General features: G+C 37.5%; 1 protein-coding gene across 4 annotated transcripts in view; it reads left to right on the top strand.

Annotated features, from left to right (window-relative positions):
* The window catches only part of KIFAP3 (kinesin associated protein 3), a 191,090-nt gene that overhangs the window by 36,535 nt on the left and 136,342 nt on the right, over positions 1-18,213 (top strand). For all 4 annotated transcript variants that reach the window (XM_047704339.1, XM_047704340.1, XM_047704342.1 and 1 more), the window contains 4 exons: positions 1,983-2,114; positions 7,295-7,449; positions 9,755-9,810; positions 10,327-10,468. In XM_047704339.1, the coding sequence (XP_047560295.1) occupies positions 1,983-2,114; positions 7,295-7,449; positions 9,755-9,810; positions 10,327-10,468 (485 nt within the window). The remainder of the gene's footprint in view (positions 1-1,982; positions 2,115-7,294; positions 7,450-9,754; positions 9,811-10,326; positions 10,469-18,213) is intronic.

Below are 18,213 nucleotides of genomic sequence, written 5' to 3'. Positions count from 1 at the left end.
CTTTAGGGTAAATACCCAGCAGTGCAATTGCAGGGTCATAGGGTAGTTCTATTTTCAACATTTTGAGGAACCTCCATGCTGTTTTCCAGAGTGGTTGCACCAGCTTGCATTCCCACCAACAGTGTAGGAGGGTTCCCCTTTCTCCGCATCCTCGCCAGCATCTGTCATTTCCTGACTTGTTAATTTTAGCCATTCTGACTGGTGTGAGGTGATATCTCATGGTGGTTTTGATTTGTATTTCCCTGATGCCGAGTGATATGGAGCACTTTTTCATGTGTCTGTTGGCCATCTGGATGTCTTCTTTGCAGAAATGTCTGTTCATGTCCTCTGCCCATTTCTTGATTGGATTATTTGTTCTTTGGGTGTTGAGTTTGCTAAGTTCTTTATAGATTTTGGACACTAGCCCTTTATCTGATATGTCATTTGCAAATATCTTCTCCCATTCTGTCAGTTGTCTTTTGGTTTTGTTCACTGTTTCCTTTGCTGTGCAAAAGCTTTTGATCTTGATAAAATCCCAAAAGTTCATTTTTGCCCTTGCTTCCCTTGCCTTTGGTGATGTTCCTAGGAAGATGTTGCTGCGGCTGACGTCGAAGAGGTTGCTGCCTGTGTTCTCCTCGAGGATTTTGATGGATTCCTTTCTCACATTGAGATCCTTCATCCATTTTGAGTCTATTTTCGTGTGTGGTGTAAGGAAATGATCCAATTTCATTTTTCTGCATGTGGCTGTCCAATTTTCCCAACACCATTTATTGAAGAGGCTGTCTTTGTTCCATTGGACATTCTTTCCTGCTTTGTCGAAGATGAGTTGACCATAGAGTTGAGGGTCCATTTCTGGGCTCTCTATTCTGTTCCATTGATCTATGTGTCTGTTTTTGTGTCAGTACCATGCTGTCTTGATGATGACAGCTTTGTAATAGAGCTTGAAGTCCGGAATTGTGATGCCACCAACTTTGGCTTTCTTCTTCAATATTCCTTTGGCTATTCGAGGTCTTTTCTGGTTCCATATAAATTTTAGGATTATTTGTTCCATTTCTTTGAAAAAAATGGATGGTACTTTGATAGGAATTGCATTAAATGTGTAGATTGCTTTAGGTAGCATAGACATTTTCACAATATTTATTCTTCCAATCCAGGAGCATGGAACATTTTTCCATTTCTTTGTGTCTTCCTCAATTTCTTTCATGAGTACTTTATAGTTTTCTGAGTATAGATTCTTAGTCTCTTTGGTTAGGTTTATTCCTAGGTATCTTATAGTTTTGGGTGCAAAAATTTTTTTTGTTACTTGAATGTGATTTGAAGAATGACTGTGTACTAATGCCACAATTTACACAGTTATGTAAGATGGTACATGATAAATATTGTAGTTTAAATAATTTCTTTCTATCATTCTGTGATACAGTTAACAGGCTAATTGTTAGGCAGATTGATTTCTTTTTAATATAAATTTTGGGGGATGCCTGGGTGACTCAGTAGGTTAAGCCTCTAAATCTTGATCTTGGCTCAGGTCTCCATCTCAGTGTCATTGAGTTCAAGCCCTGTATTGGGCTCCATGCCCAGCATGGAGCCTTACTTAAAAAAAAATACACATATACATACATACATACATATATCATAAAATATAATAAAATATGAAATAAAATAAATTGGGGGCATCTATCTTTGTTTTTGAATTGCTGATCTTTGAGGTTATTCTAAAACATCTTGTATATTTTATTGACTTTTATGCATGATTCTTTGTGTAAATGTATTTTTTCCCAGGTATAGTTGTTTATTAAGGTACTTTCTGCAAAATCAAGAGTTATAAGTATAGTACAGAGTTTACAGAGTTGAAGAAAAAGACTATGTCTTGGTCCAAGTCAAGAGAAAATCTAATTTAAATGCATATGTTAGTTTAACCCACATGCTTTTGGAACTAGAACCAGATAAAAACCATGAACTTTTATGAGTTTTTAATCTGTGTCTATTTTTATTTTATATTATAGGAAAGTTAAAGGAGGAAATATTGATGTACATCCATCAGAAAAAGCACTCATTGTTCAGTATGAAGTGGAAGCTACCATTCTTGGAGAAATGGGTGATCCCATGTTGGGAGAACGAAAGGAATGCCAAAAGATGTAAGTTTTCCTCATTTGTGTATGTTTTGAAAGTAGTGAACCTTATACCTGCATAGATGACAGATGGTTATGACATTCTTCTAAATATGCTTCATCTTAGTGAAGCAGAGACTATATTACACTATAAATACAGAGTATATTTATTCCAGAGAAGATCAGGTTTACATAAGCATAATGGGAACTTGCTGAGAAGTATCATTTCTAATTTATCCCGTTTAGAAAAATCCTATAACAGAATATAAACTACTACAACTTGCGGGGCGCCTGGGTGGCTCAGTGGGTTAAGCCCCTGCCTTCGGCTCAGGTCATGATTTCAGGGTCCTGGGATCGAGCCCTGCATTGAACCCTGCAGCAGGCTCTCTGCTCAGTGGGGAGCCTGCTTCCTCCCCCCTCCACCTCACTCTCTGCCTACTTGTGATCTCTCTCTCTGTCAAATAAATAAATAAAATCTTAAAAAAAAAACACCTCTACAACTTGTGAAATCGGTAATAAAAGATATGTTTATGTGGGACTTTTAGCTTAATTTAGGAAATTTCTATTTTAGAGGATCCTGTCTGTATTCTTTTTTCCTTGGAATTGTAGAAAATAGTATGAGTTCCAGAATTCCCACATGGGGCATGTACTTTGAATTCACCCCTTAAAAGTCTAGCCCTGTAAAAGATGTTATTAATAAAATGAGCATTTCCTGACTCACTGAATTGAGCTTACATCTCCTGACATCCTACTTTCCTTCACACTTTTGTAATACTTTCAGGAGCCCCTTGGGAAATGGCCTTTCTCATTAGCCTGTAGTTGTGCTGCTAATTGTCTTGCCCTCCTTTTATAGTGTTGTGGAAGTAGAGAAGGTATAAGATCCCCTAGTATTCTCTCCTAACCTTCTTTTCTCCCTCCATTAAAAAAAAAAAAATTTTTTTGATTGGGAACCAAGTAAGAAGAATTTTAACTGGTTAAAAAAAGTGTTAGTTTGTGTCCAGGTGGTGTAGCATACTGAAAAGCACTTTAAGTATATAAGAGTGGTTCTCAACTGGTTGTGATTTTTTTCCCCCAGAGAACATTTGGTAATGCCTGGAGACATTTTTAGTTGTTGTAACTGGAGGGATCCTATTGCCAATCTAGGGGATAGAGGCCAGGGTGCTGCTAAACATCCTGCAGTGCACAAGATAGCTACAAACAGTGATTTGGCTCCAGATTTCAATAGTGCTGCCGTGGAGACACTGTGGTGTATAGCAGCCTGAAAAGGGAAGCTGCCTGATATCTTAGTAAGATCCCTAATCTGACTTCTCTTTTGTGTATTAGGAGACTAAATTACACAGATACTTCATCAAAATAACTGAGCCCTTGGATAATTCACTAAATTGAAGAAAAATACACTTATGCACATACACACATGCTTACACTGTGTCCTCTTAGACTTCCTCGCTTCCGTTAATGTGTTTGTGAATCCTGCCCAAGTTTTGTACATTCTGAGAACATGTGAAAATCTCTTGAGATCTTACTAATTTGATTTCCAAAAAAAGGCTAGCCGATCAGAGTCTTTGCCTTTAGAACCTCAGATATCCACATTTCAGGTGAGAGATTTCATTTTTAGTTCTTAAGAATGCAGTCAGTAGTCTCATTCAGCTAGAATTAAATAAGAATGTTATTGTGTGGAAATCCATGGGCTTTTTAGACAAAGGATATATTCATCTGAGGGCCAACCACTTGGAAAGAGTTACTACCAACTGTGGCTAGAATAAGTGGATTTAAACTTCAGTAAGGGAAAAACTTGAGTAATTCAACCTTGTGATACTCAACTGTGGCTGTACAAGGTTTGGAGAGGAATCATCGTAGGACCAAAAGGAGAATGTGGCTTGTTGATAGTTCTGGAGGTTTTAATATTGCCAGCAGCTGAGGATGAGGGTTTTGGAAAGGACACTCTTATAAGCTGAGATAGATATGAAGTGAAAGTGTCATTAAGTTGGGGTAGTGAGTGCTATGGCCAAGTCTAGAACACTTGTACTATATTTCATTTTCCCTTATTAGGAATATTTAAGCCCATCTTCAACAGAGTCCCAGTTTTCTGAAGATTTCTTAATGAGATACTGATGATTATGGTCCAAAATAATAAGGGTATTTTTCTTGTGACTTTTTGGTGTTCTTCGTATGTATGGACTGCTTAATGAAGGTTCTGATTTTTTACTGTGGGTATAATCAGTAAGCATAGGGCTGACATTTTCTAAAAGTTCTAGCCCTATCTGTTTCTTCATTGTCTTTTTTTTTTTTTTAAGATTTTATTTATTTATTTGAAGACAGAGATCACAAGTAGGCAGAGAGAGAGAGGAGGAGGAAGCAGGCTCCCCACTGAGCAGAGAGCCCAATTCGGGGCTCGATCCCAGGTGCCTGGGATCATGACCCGAGCCGAAGGCAGAGGCCTTAAGCCACTGAGCCACCCAGGTGCCAAGTCTTTTTTTTTTTTTTTTTTTTTAAAGATTTTATTTATTTATTTGACAGAGAGAAATCACAAGTAAGCAGAGAGGCAGGCAGAGAGAGAGGAGGAAGCAGGCTCCCTGCTGAGCAGAAAGCCCGATGTGGGGCTCGAACCCAGGACCTGGGATCATGACCTGAGCCGAAGGCAGCGGCTTAACCCACTGAGCCACCCAGGCGCCCCTGTTTTTAAGATTTTATTTATTTATTTGAAAGAGAGTGAGAGAGGAAGAGAAAACACAGTGGGAGAGTGAGAAGCAGACTCTCTGCTGAGCAGGGAGCCTGATTCGGGACTCAATCCCAGGACACCCAGATCATGACCTGAGCTGAGGGCAGACACTTAAATGATTAAGCCACTCAGGCATCCTCTTCTTTGTCTTTTATAAGAAGGGAAGGATTTAGGAGAAAGACCTATATACTGAAAGAAGAAAATTTGTTACCTTGGTTGGAAAGAAGATGAATCAGATTGTTACTATATTTGTTGATAGAAAGTAGATCTTAAAAGGATAGAAAAATCTACTTTATTAAATCACAAGACCACTACACACCTATTAGAATAGGTAAAATCCTGGGCACCTGGGTGGCTCAGTGGGTTAATCCTCTGCCTTCTGCTCAGGTCATGATCTCAGAGTCCTGGGATCAATTCCTGCATTGGGCTCTCTGCTCAGCAGGGAGCATGCTTCCTCGCCTCTCTCTGCCTGCCTCTCTGCCTACTTGTGATCTCTCTGTCAAATAAATAAATAAAATCTTAAAAAAAAAAAAAAGAATAGGTAAAATCTACCAAAATGCTGGCAAGGATATAGAGCAATAGGAACTCATTCATTGCTAGTGGGAATATAAAATGGTACTGCCACTTTGGATGAGAGTTTGGCAATTTCTTACAAAGCTAGACATAGGCTTAACATATAATCTAGCAGTTGTATTCCTAGATATGAACTCAAATGAGTTGAAAACAGTGTCCACACAAAAACTGGTACATGAATGTTTATAGAAAACTTAAAATTGTCAAAAATTGGAAGCACCCCAGATATCCTTCAACAGGCCAGTGAGTAAACAAATTATGGTGCATTCATATGACCAAGTATGATTCAGCACTAAAAAGAAATCCGCTGTCAAGCTATGGAAACACATTTGAGGTACCTTACTGTATTAATGCATATAAGTAAAAGAAGCCAGACTAGAAAAATCACATACTATGAGATTCCAACTATGTGACATTCTAGAAAAGGTAAAACTAAAGTAGAAAGATTAGAGCGTGTCAGGAGTCTAAGGGATGGGGGAGAGGAGAATAGGTGAAGCACAGGGCATTTTTAGGACAGTAAAACTATTTTGTATGATACTGTAAAGGTGGATACATGGCATTAAGCATTTGTCAAAGCTCAGAGAACTAACCAGCACAAAGAGTGAACCCTAATGTAACTGTGAACTTCAGTTAGTGATAATGTATCAGTATGGGTTCACCAGTTTTAGCAAAGGCACTATGTAGTGCCTTCTTAATGTGGGGCTAAAATGATACAAAAATAAAATAGTATATAAGACTTAAAAGATGGAAATGTAAATAGATTAAAGAGAACGTAAATGGACCCATTATTTCTAGGTCATTGCAAACTTTAGAAGCCACTCTATCAAATGTATGCATTAAAGGAAACTTATTAAAGTCTTGTGGAATTTATTAAAGGCACCTTTATTAGGTGACTTGTAGAGTCCTTGGAGACCAGATTTGGGGGTGACTGCTTAGCTGGGAATAATGTGTAAACTATGACGCCGCACTTACTTCAGGAGACCATCCCTCCATCCCTCCAGATAATGACTTCACAGATGCTGAGTGTGAGACGCTTCTTTGGAGATCTCTGTCCTCCTGCCTCTAATCTCATAACGTGACGGCTCTTCAAAAATTGGCCATCTTCACCAAAAAGAAATACACAGTGGCTACTTTCTTATGTTTCTCTTTTTTAATATAAGCCTTGCATGGGTGCATCTGCTTGTAAGAGTCTTCAGAGTCTTTTGCCACCAGTTGAGTTTCACCCTGAACCTAATTTTATGTCTTCAGGGCTCTCCCTGGTTCCACGAATCTGTGTACATTGGCAATTGTTCCACCTGAACAACTGAATCTGAATATACTTATACTGTGTGTTGCACTCCTTAAAAAAGAAATGGGGGCGCCTGGGCAGCTCACTGGGTTAAAGCCTCTGCCTTCGGCTCCGGTCATGGTCCCATGGTCCTGGGATCGAGCCCCACATCGGGCTCTCTGCTCAGCCGGGAACCTGCTTCCTCCTCTCTCTCTCTGCCTGCCTCTCTGCCTACTTGTGATCTCTGTCAAATAAATAAACAAAATCTTAAAAAAAAATGGTTGTGAGTGTAGTCAAGAAAGTTACTCATTTTTGGCAGTATGGATTCTCACATCCAGTAATGACTAAAGACTTTATATATATTGCCAGAAAGACTGTTTTGAAACAAGATCCCTGAATATGTTCTCCTGCCTAGAACAATCAGATAGAGATGTTAATATTCTTTTGTTATCTCATTTGTCCTTTTCAAAGAAATAATTTCTTTGCATTTTTTCTAAGCCTAATTATATCTAATACTTTATTATATTTTACTGAAAGAGTCTGTGTCAAATACATTTAACTGCTTTGTAAACTATTTAAAAGAAGTAGTTTGTAAGTTACCACTTCCTATGATATTACCTGAGTTGGAAAATTCTGCTATGCTTACAGTATCCGTCTTAAGAGCCTCAATGCCAACACAGATATAACTTCCCTGGCACGGAAGGTGGTTGAAGAATGTAAACTTATTCATCCCTCGAAGTTAAATGAGGTGGAGCAGCTGTTGTATTATCTACAGAATCGCCGTGACTCGTTGTCAGGAAAAGGTACATAGAATTCCTCACTTTTTAATGCATAACCAGAGTTGTTTGACTATAGTTTGGGCTTTTGATTTTTGAATGATAGGTGTATTTTTTTTGTTATTGCTTTATTTTGTTTTGCCAGTGCCATAAATAAGTAAGTGAATGAAAGAATAAACTTCTTAGTTTCCTGCACACGAGCCTCTATGCGGGACGCTTCCACACAAAATGATGTTTCTGTTTCACACTGCGCTACGTGTGCATGTTTAGGTATATGTACGCATGTGCTGAAATAGGGAATGGAAAGCAAAGGTCTGTAATACTGATTCTAGAATAATAAAAGGAGAGAATTGGGGGCAGAAAAACCTATTTATTCCAACTAGATTTATATTTTCTAAATTTCTTCTTCACAATTTATAATTTGAATGGGTTACTCAGGTATTGAAATGTTAAAATATGTGTTATATATTTTAGACTATCCTAAAGACACAAGTTTTATGACTCTCTCTTAGGAAAATACTGCTTTTTCATTCTTAATGTCTTCCTTGTTGACATTCTCCTATCTTTAGTGTCCTCATAAAGAAACCATTAAAATATTAAATCTAAGCAATTGATCATTTTTAGAAGACAAATAATGTAAAGCAAAAATGAAATAAAATAAAAATACAGACATTTCAGTGGAGAGCCATTTAAGATTATTGAATGCATATTCTGCTTCATAGTACTGATTAAAGTTTACATGTATTTCTTTCACCATTGTGAGTTCTAAAATATTGTCTTTGAAATAATTTGTAAATGCTAAAGATTATACTAAGTAGAAAAAAGTAAGAGAAAATTTGGACATTTTTCAAATTATTCAATCTTTTCTCTCTGTCCACAGCAAATAAAATGTCCTGTGTCTAATATATACTTTTATTAGTTAACCATGAATATAATATCTGTGATCAGTATATATTTTCAAATGAGTTAAGTGATTATAAATTTATTTAAAAGCAAAAATAAGCAGTTGGAACTTGATTGCATCCAACTACATCACTGGCATTCAATGTATAATTGTTAATTATTCATAATAAGTGCCATAAGGAAAATACTATCAAGAAGAATTTTTTTTAATTTTTTATTTCTTTTCAGCGTAACAGTATTCATTGTTTTTGCACCACACCCAGTGCTCCATGCAGTCCGTGCCCTCTCTAATACCCACCACCTGGTTCCCCCAACCTCCCACCCCCCGCCCCTTCAAAACCCTCAGATTGTTTTTCAGAGTCCATAGTCTCTCATGGTTCACCTCCCCTTCCAATTTCCCTCAACTCCCTTCTCCTCTCCATCTCCCCTTGTCCTCCATGCTATTTGTTATGCACTACAAGTAAGTGAAACCCAAGAAAAATTTTTATTTAATGTTTTATTATAGAATATTCTGGTTAAGATCTTTTTAAATGAGGGAGATAACTTCAATAAGTTAAATAAGTTCAAAGTGAGCAAAGGAAATACTGTGCTCTAGTAAGATGTATGTGTACTTATTTTGAGTTGTACAGTATAGTTAAAATAGATCTTTCATAATGCCTAATTAATATAATCCTGAATGCATTTATATTAAAATAACTTCACTAATAAAACCCTTTAACCGAGTTTCAAGGTAAATTAATCTTCTCATCTTCTTCCCCCCAAATTAAAGGAATATGAGGAAATTTTTATGTCAATATACATGGATGAATCCATCCAAATGAATCTGTTTATATAGATATTAATGTTTGAAGACATATATGAAATACTGTTACTATGTTAAATACACACTTATTTTTTAAAAAGATTCCATTTTTTTTAACTTTTTTTTTATGTGGTATTCACTATTTCAGAGCCAAAAACCTTGCACACTAAAAGTGATTGAAACAAAACAGTAATACTTATTTATGTGGTTCATTATTCTAAGTGATTTTTTTAATTTCAGTTTTTATATTAGTCAACCCATTAATGTACCTTTGCCTTATTGATTTTCCCCCTCCCACCTTAAATGTGAATTAGGAAGGGATTATTTTGCTTGCTGTTGGCAAGTCTGGCTATTTACATACCCAAAAAGTTAATGTGGAAGGAAATGAAGTTATGACTTTGGGATCATTTATAGATTTTATTCATTTATATCCTTCATATCCTCATTAGAATAGCTGGATTATAGATGAACATTTTTTATTTTTTTATCTCTTGGAAAAAAATTCCATAAACTATTCAATTTTAAGATCCCCAGCTCATCCATAATTAAACTCAGCTGCTGAAAATAAAAATTACCCAGAAACTCTAAAACTCAGTTCTTCTCATTAAAAACAAAATCTTTTTACAGAAAAAAAGGAAAAATCAAGCAAGCCTAAAGATCCACCACCTTTTGAAGGAATGGAGGTAAGACTATATTCTGAACTGCTAGAAACTGATTGATTGTAAGGTTGTTGCCTTTTCCTATCAATGATTCATAAAGTAACAGTAAATAGGTATGGAAATTTTAAAAATTACTCAACTTAGAAGTACCTGGAAGATGTAGATATTTAGTATTTCATACAGGCAAAAGTAGTGTTATGTTTTTTAGACATAACTTATTTTGGTAAGTTTTGAAATATTATTTAACCTATTGAAGTAGATATAAATTATTTTGCATTAAATTTGAGATACTTTATATTAATAGGCCAGTTTTAGAGTTTATATACTTCCCATTTTCATGTGGTTTATAACTACTTTTGTATTGGAGTCCTAGCGCCCAAAGGTCTAATTTTCCCCTCTACAAGAGGATGACTACTATGAGTCCTTTGAAAACTTATCTGTTACTAAAAGAGCAATATATTGAACACAAAGTATGATTCTTTTAACAGTGGCTTTGTTAAGTATTGTTCTTTTGGAGTAATTCCTCTTCCTTTCTTTCAGATTGATGAAGTTGCTAACATTAATGACATGGATGAATACATTGAGTTATTGTATGAAGATATTCCTGACAAAGTTCGGGGTTCTGCTTTGATCCTGCAGCTTGCTCGAAATCCTGATAACTTGGAAGAACTACTACTGAATGGTGATTTACATCTATAAATACTAAAAATAGAAAAATTGTATAATATGGTTTTTAAGTCTATCATAGTAGAGGAGAAAGCTATAATTATACCAAAGTTAGGAATGCATTTGTTTCCCAGACCATTTATGAAACATTTTTTACTTAAGAGCATAACATTTAAATATTCTTTGAAGAATTCAGAAATCATTTAATTTAAACAACAAAAATAAAGTATTAATGATACTGTATCTTCTCATTCTTGTGCTCTGGAAGACTTTTATCCTTTTGGTTAGGATACAATATCAAACTTTTGACATTTACACACATATGTATATGCTTTTATTAAATTGGTTAGAGTTCCAAAATTAGTTTTCTTTCTGTAGCACAGCAAAAATATATATTAATCTTTATAAATTTATTTAGATTGTATTTGGTGCTCTCCTTTCATTAGATGTGCTAGGCAATAAAGAAAAAGGAGATATGGTGCTCTTAAAATATTTTTTCTCAGTAATATCATTATTGAACTACTTTAAATACATGGTTTTCTGACTATACTGCTGCCAAAAATAAAATCTGGAAGATGTCATAATTCTCTGATTTTCCAACACATGACAGAGAAAACCTTTCTGTCTATTTTCATGCTTCTCTTATGGAGGCCGTACAATACACACCTGTACTTTATAGCTTGGAGAAAGTATACAAAGAACTGTCCAGGAAGTCCTAGATTGTTACCAATATGCCAAGCAGGAAATCTGTACATTTTAAGTATTTTTAAAATTATGCAACTCATATATATTATATATATATTATATATATAATTATGTTATGTTAATCACCATTCAGTACGTCATTAGTTTTTGATGCACTGATCCAAGATTCATTGTTTACATGTAACACCCAGTTCTTCGTGCTATAAGTACCCTCCTTAGTACAACTCATATTTTTTTATTTTAATTTTTTTAAATATTTAATGTATTATTAGCCCCAGGGGTACAGGTCTGTGAATTGCCAGGTTTACACACTTCACAGCACTCACTGTAGCACTTACCCTCACCAATGTCCATCACCCAACAACCCTTTCCATGCCCCCCGCCCCCCACCAACCTTCAGTTTGTTTTGTGAGATTAAGAGTCTCTTATGGTTTGTCTCCCTCCTGATCCCATCTTGTTTCATTTTTTCTTTCCCTACCCCCCAAACCCCCCACTTTGCCTCTCAAATTCCTCATATCAGGGAGATCAAATGATAATTCTCTTTCTCTGATTGACTTATTTTGCTCAGCATAATACCCGCTAGTTCTATCCACGTCCTTGCAAATGGCAAGATTTCATTTCTTTTGGAGGCTGCATAGTATTCCATTGTATATATACCACATCTTCTTTATCCATTCATCTGTTGATGGGCATCTAGGTTCTTTCCATAGTTTGGCTGTTGTGGACATTGCTGCTCTAAATATTCAGGTACATGTGCCCCTTCGGACCACTAAAATTTGTATCTTCAGGGTAAATACCCAGTAGTGTGATTGCTGAGTCATAGGGTAGCTCTGTTTTAAACTTTTTCAGAAACCTGCCTGCTGTTTTCCAGAGTGACTGTACCAGTTTGCATTCCCACTGACAGTGTAGGAAGGTTCCCCTTTCTCCGCATCTTTGCCAGCATCTGTCATTTCCTGACTTGTTAATTTTAGCCATTCTGACTGGTGTGAGGTGGTATCTCATTGTGGTTTTGATTTGTATTTCCCTGATGCTGAGTGATGTGGAGCACTTTTTCATGTGTCTGTTGGCCATCTGGATGTCTTCCTTGCAGAAATGTCATTTCATGTCCTCTGCCCATTTCTTGATTGGATTCTTTGTTCTTTGGGTGTTGAGTTTGATAAGTTCTTTATAGATTTTGGCTACTAGCCCCTTATCTGATATGTCATTTGTGAATATTTCTCCCATTCTGTCACTTGTCTTTTGGTTTTGTTGACTGTTTCCTTTGCTGTGCAAAAGCTTTTGATCTTGATGAAGTCCCAATATTTCATTTTTGCCCTTGCTTCCCTTGCCTTTGGCAATGTTTCTAGGAAGAAGTTGTGTGTGGCTGAGGTGGAAGAGGTTGCTGCCTGTGTTCTCTTCACAGATTTTCATAGATTCCTTTCTCACATTGAGGTCCTTCATCCATTTGGAGTCTATTTTTGTGTGTGTTGTAAGGAAATGGTCCAGTTTCATTTTTTTTGCATGTGGCTCTCCAATTTTCCCAACACCATTTGTTGAAGAGACTGTCTTTTTTCCATTGGACATTTTTTCCTGCTTTGTCAAAGATGAGTTGACCATAGAGTTGAGGGTCCATTTCTGGGCTCTCTTCTTTTCCATTGATCTATGTGTCTGTTTTTGTGCCAGTACCATACTGTCTTGATCATGACAGCTTTGTAATAGAGCTTGAATTATCTGGAATTGTGATGCCACCAACTTTGGCTTTCTTTTTCAACATTCCTCTGGCTATTTGAGGTCTTTTTTGGTTCCATATAAACTTTAGGATTATTTGTTCCATTTCGTTGAAAAAAATTGATGGTATTTTCATAGGGATTGCATTAAACGTGTAGATTGCTTTAGGTAGCATAGACATTTCCACAGTATTTGTTCTTCCAATCCATGAGCATGGAACATTTTTCCATTTCTTTGTGTCTTCCTCAGTTTCTTTCATGAGTACTTTATAGTTTTCTGAGTGCAGATTCTTTGCCTGTTTGGTTCGGTTTTTTCCTAGGTATCTTATGGTTTTGGGTACAATTGTAAATGAGATTGACTCCTTACTTCCTCTTTCTTCAGTCTTGCTGTTGGTGTATAGAAATACAGCTGGGGGCGCCTGGGTGGCTCAGTGGGTTAAGCCGCTGCCTTCAGCTCGGGTCATGATCTCAGCGTCCTGGGGTCGAGTCCCGCATCGGGCTCTCTGCTCAGCAGGGAGCCTGCTTCCCTCTCTCTCTCTGCCTGCCTCTCTGTCTACTTGTGATCTCTGTCTTTCAAATAAATAAATAAAATCTTAAAAAAAAAAAGAAAGAAAGAAATGCAGCTGATTGCTGTGCATTGATTTTATATCCTGACACTTTACTGAATTCCTGTACAAGTTCTAGCAGATTTGGAGTGGAGTCTTTTGGGTTTTCCACATAAAGTATCATATCATCTGCAAAAAGTGATAGTTTGACTTTTTTACCAATTTGGATGCCTTCCATTTCTTTTTGTTGTCTGATTGCTGAGGCTAGGACTTCTAGTACTAAGTTGAATAGCAGTGGTGATAGTGGACATCCCTGCTGTGTTCCTGACCTTAGCGGAAGAGCTCTCAGTTTTTCTCCATTGAGAATGATATTCACTGTGGGTTTTTTCATAGATGGCTTTGAGGATATTGAGGTATGTACCCTCTGTCCCTACACTTTGAAGAGTTTTGATCAAGAAAGGATACTGTACTTTGTCAAATGCTTTTTCAGCATCTATTGAGAGTATCATATGGCTCTTGTTCTTTCTTTTATTTAATGTGTTGTATCACATTGATTGATTTTCAGATGTTGAACCAACCTTGCAGCCCTGAAATAAATCCCACTTGGTTGTGGTAAATATTCCTTTTAATGTACTGTTGGATCCTATTGGCTAGTATTTCAGTGTGAATTTTCACATTTGTGTTCATCGAGGATATTGGTCTGTAATTCTCTTTTTTTTTTTTAAAGATTTTTATTTATTTATTTGTCAGAGAGAGAGAGGGAGAGAGGGCGAGCACAGGCAGACAGAATGGCAGGCAGAGGCAGAGGGAGAAGCAGGGTCCCTGACGAGCAAGGAGCCTGATGTGGGGACTTGATCCCAGGACGCTGGGATCATGACCTGAGCCGAAGGCAGCTGCTTAACCAACTGAGCCACCCAGGCGTCCCTGTAATTCTCTTTTTTGATGGTATCTTTGTCTGGTTTGGGGACCAATGTAATGCTGGCCTCATAAAATGAGTTTGGAAGTTTTCCTTCCATTTCTATTTTTTTGGAACAGTTTCAGGAGAATAGGAATTAATTCTTCTTTAAATGCTTGGGTAGAATTCCCCTGGGAAGCTGTCTGGCCCTGGGCTCTTGTTTGTTGGGAGATTTTTTTTTTTTTAAAGATTGCATTTATTTATTTGAGAGAGAAAGAGAGTGAGAGAGAGCATGAGAGCTGAGAAGGTTAGAGGGAGAAGCTGGCTCCCCATGGAGCTGGGAACCCGATGCGGGACTCGATCCTGAGATTCCAGGATCATGACCTGAGCCGAAGGCAGTTGCTTAACCAACTGAGCCACCCAGGTGCCCTGTTGGGAGATTTTTGATGGCTGCTTCAATGTCCTTACTGGTTATGGGTCTGTACAGGTTTTCTATTTCTTCCTGGTTCAGTTTTGGTAGTTTATAAGTCTCTAGGAATGCATCCATTTCTTCCAGATTGTCAAATTTGCTGGCGTAGAGTTGCTCATAATATGTCCTTATAATTGTTTGTATTTCTTTGGTGTTGGTTGTGATCTCTCCTCTATCATTCATGATTTTATTTATTTGGGTCCTTTCTATTTTCTTTTTGATAAGTCTGGCCAGGGGTTTATCAATCTTATTAATTCTTTCAAAGAACCAGCTCCTAGTTTCGTTGATTTGTTCTACTGTTCTTTTGGTTTCCATTTCATTGATTTCTGCTCTGATCTTTATTATTTCTCTTCTCCTGCTGGGTTTAGGCTTTCTTTGCTGTTCTTTGTCCAGCTCCTTTAGGTGTAGGGTTAGGTTGTGTACTTGAGACCTTTCTTGTTTCTTTTTTTTTTTTTTTTTAAAGATTTTATTTATTTATTTATTTGACAGACAGAGATCATAAGCAGGCAGAGAGGCAGGCAGAGAGAGAGGAGGAAGCAGGCTTCCTGCTGAGCAGAGAGCCCGATGCGGGGCTCGATCCCAGGACCCTGAGATCATGACCTGAGCCGAAGGCAGCGGCTTAACCCACTGAGCCACCCAGGCGCCCCCTTTCTTGTTTCTTGAGAAAGGCTTGTATCGCTAGATGTTTTCCTCTCAGGACTGCCTTTGCTGTGTCCCACAGATTTTGAACAGTTGTGTTTTCATTGTAATTTGTTTCCATGAATTTTTTTTTTTAAAGATTTTATTTATTTATTTGACAGAGAGAGATCACAAGCAAGCAGAGAGGCAGGCAGAGAGAGAGGAGGAAGCAGGCTCCCTGCTGAGCAGAGAGCCCGATGCGGGGCTCGATCCCAGGACCCTGAGATCATGACCTGAGCCGAAGGCAGCGGCTTAACCCACTGAGCCACCCAGGCGCCCCCTTTCTTGTTTCTTGAGAAAGGCTTGTATCGCTAGATGTTTTCCTCTCAGGACTGCCTTTGCTGTGTCCCACAGATTTTGAACAGTTGTGTTTTCATTGTAATTTGTTTCCATGAATTTTTTTTTTTTTAAGATTTTATTTATTTATTTGACAGAGAGAGATCACAAGCAAGCAGAGAGGCAGGCAGAGAGAGAGGAGGAAGCAGGCTCCCTGCTGAGCAGAGAGCCCGATGCGGGGCTTGATCCCAGGACCCTGAGATCATGACCTGAGCCGAAGGCAGCGGCTTAACCCACTGAGCCACCCAGGCGCCCCAGTTTCCATGAATTTTTTTTCAGTTCTTCTTTAATTTCCTGGTTGACGCATTCATTCTTTAGTAGGATGCTCTTTAGCCTCCATGAATTTGGGTTCTTTCCAACTTTCCTCTTGTGACTGATTTCTAGCTTCAGAGCATTGTGGTCTGCAAATATTCAGGGAATGATCCCAGTCTTTTGGTACTGGTTGAGACCTGATTTGTGACCCAGGATGTGATATCTTCTGGAGAATGTTCCATGTGCACTAGAGAAGAATGTGTATTCTATTGATTTGGGATGGGATGTTCTGAATATATCTGTGATGTCCATCTGGTTCCAACTCATATATTTTTTAAAAAGAATTAGAATATTACACACGAACCCCTGTTGACCGTTACTATATAATCTGAGTTTGGAGTCCGTTCATTCTTCTAGATCTTTTTCATATATGCCTTTATATATATATATATATATATATATATATATATATATACACACACACACACACACATATATATACACATATATATGAATTTTTTATATAGTATTATTTTGTAAAAATTTAATAATATACTACTTTTTGTTAATTTTTTCTCTTATAGTAATGTTTTGAGATTACATGCAAATGGATATATATAATATAATTTTTTTAAAGATTTTATTTATTTATTTATTTGAGAGAGAGAACTAGCAAGAGAGAGCACAAGCAGAGATGAGAGGGAGAAGCAAGCTCCCCACTGAGCAGGGACCCTGACGTGGGGCTCAATCCCAGGACTCTAGGATCATGACTTGAGCCAGAAGCAGACCCTTAACCGACTGAGCCACCCAGGTGCCCCGTAATCTAATTAGTTTTTAAACTATCTTTTATTACTGCTTTTTATGAAGCTTATATAAGCTTTAGCCATCCCATTTAGCCATTTAGCCATATTGATTGGTCATTATATTGTTTCCAAATTTTTCTGTGGAAACATTGCTTCAGTGAACATCTTTGTACATCTTTTCTTCCTCATCTTCTCCTTGTCCTGCTTCTCTTTCTCCTCCTCCTTCTTCTCCTTCTTCTCTCTCCTTCTTCTCCTCCTCCTCCTCCTCCACTTCCTCCTCCTCCTCCTTCTTCTCATCATCCTTCTCCTTCTTCTCCTCCTCCTCCTTCTTTCAGACATAAAGCCATCTACTTAAAGCATGGATCCAGGGGTGCCTGGGTGGCTCGGTGGGTTAAGCCTCTGCCTTCAACTCAGGTCGTGATCTCCGGGGCCAGGGAGCGAGCCCCACATGGGGCTCTCTGCTCAGCGGAGAGCCTGCCTCCCTCTGTCTGCCTCTCTGCCTACTTGTGATATCTCTCTCTTTCTCTCATTCAAATAAATAAATAAAATCTTTTAAGAAAAATAAAGCATGGATCCAGGATACTTAGTGACACTTGCGTTCCTGCAGCAGGGACCAGAATCCTATTGCATTTAAACTGAACAGAAGCTGGGGCTAAAAGAATAAGAAAGTAGGTTTTTTTGTTTGTTTTTATGTAATTTGAACCACAGGATTTGTGTTTATTTTTTCTTCCGAGTCAATTCCATGAATCCCATAGCCTATTTAATTTATTGAGTTTATTTTTTTCAATTAATTAACATGTAATATATTACTTGTTTCAGAGATACAAGTCTGTGATTCATTAGTCTTATACAATACCCAGTGCTCATTACAACACATACCCTCCCCAATGTCTATCACCCAGTTACCCCATTTTCCCACCCCCATCCCCTGCAGCACTCCTGTTTGTTTCCTGAGAGTAAGAGTCTCTTATGGTTTGTCTTCCTCCCTGGTTTCATCACAAGCAAGGGGTTCTTTAAGGTGTGTACACAGAAACAGAGGTCATACAGAAATACAGGTCATAATGTTTTAAGGTATTTTGCCAAACTGCCTTCCAAAATGGTTGTGCTGCTCTGTCCCCAGACCAGTGGAATATGAAAGCAATCAAACTTAAAATATTTTTACATTGTGTTATGGTAATGAACAAGTTCTCTTTGTTTTAAATTGCATTTGCCTGATTTCTAATGAAATTTGCTTTCTTCCTCATGTCACTTTTGGAATTTCTACCCTGTGAAGTCTGTATTCCTGTCTAAAGTATTCGTGTGTGTGTGTGTGTGTGTGTGTGTGTGTGTGTGTGACTATACATAATTTATATTTATATAAATATATCCTTTT

This window comes from Lutra lutra, chromosome 15 (assembly GCF_902655055.1).
Source record: "Lutra lutra chromosome 15, mLutLut1.2, whole genome shotgun sequence".
NCBI lineage: Eukaryota > Metazoa > Chordata > Mammalia > Carnivora > Mustelidae > Lutra > Lutra lutra.
This window is presented reverse-complemented; position numbering and strand designations above follow the sequence as displayed.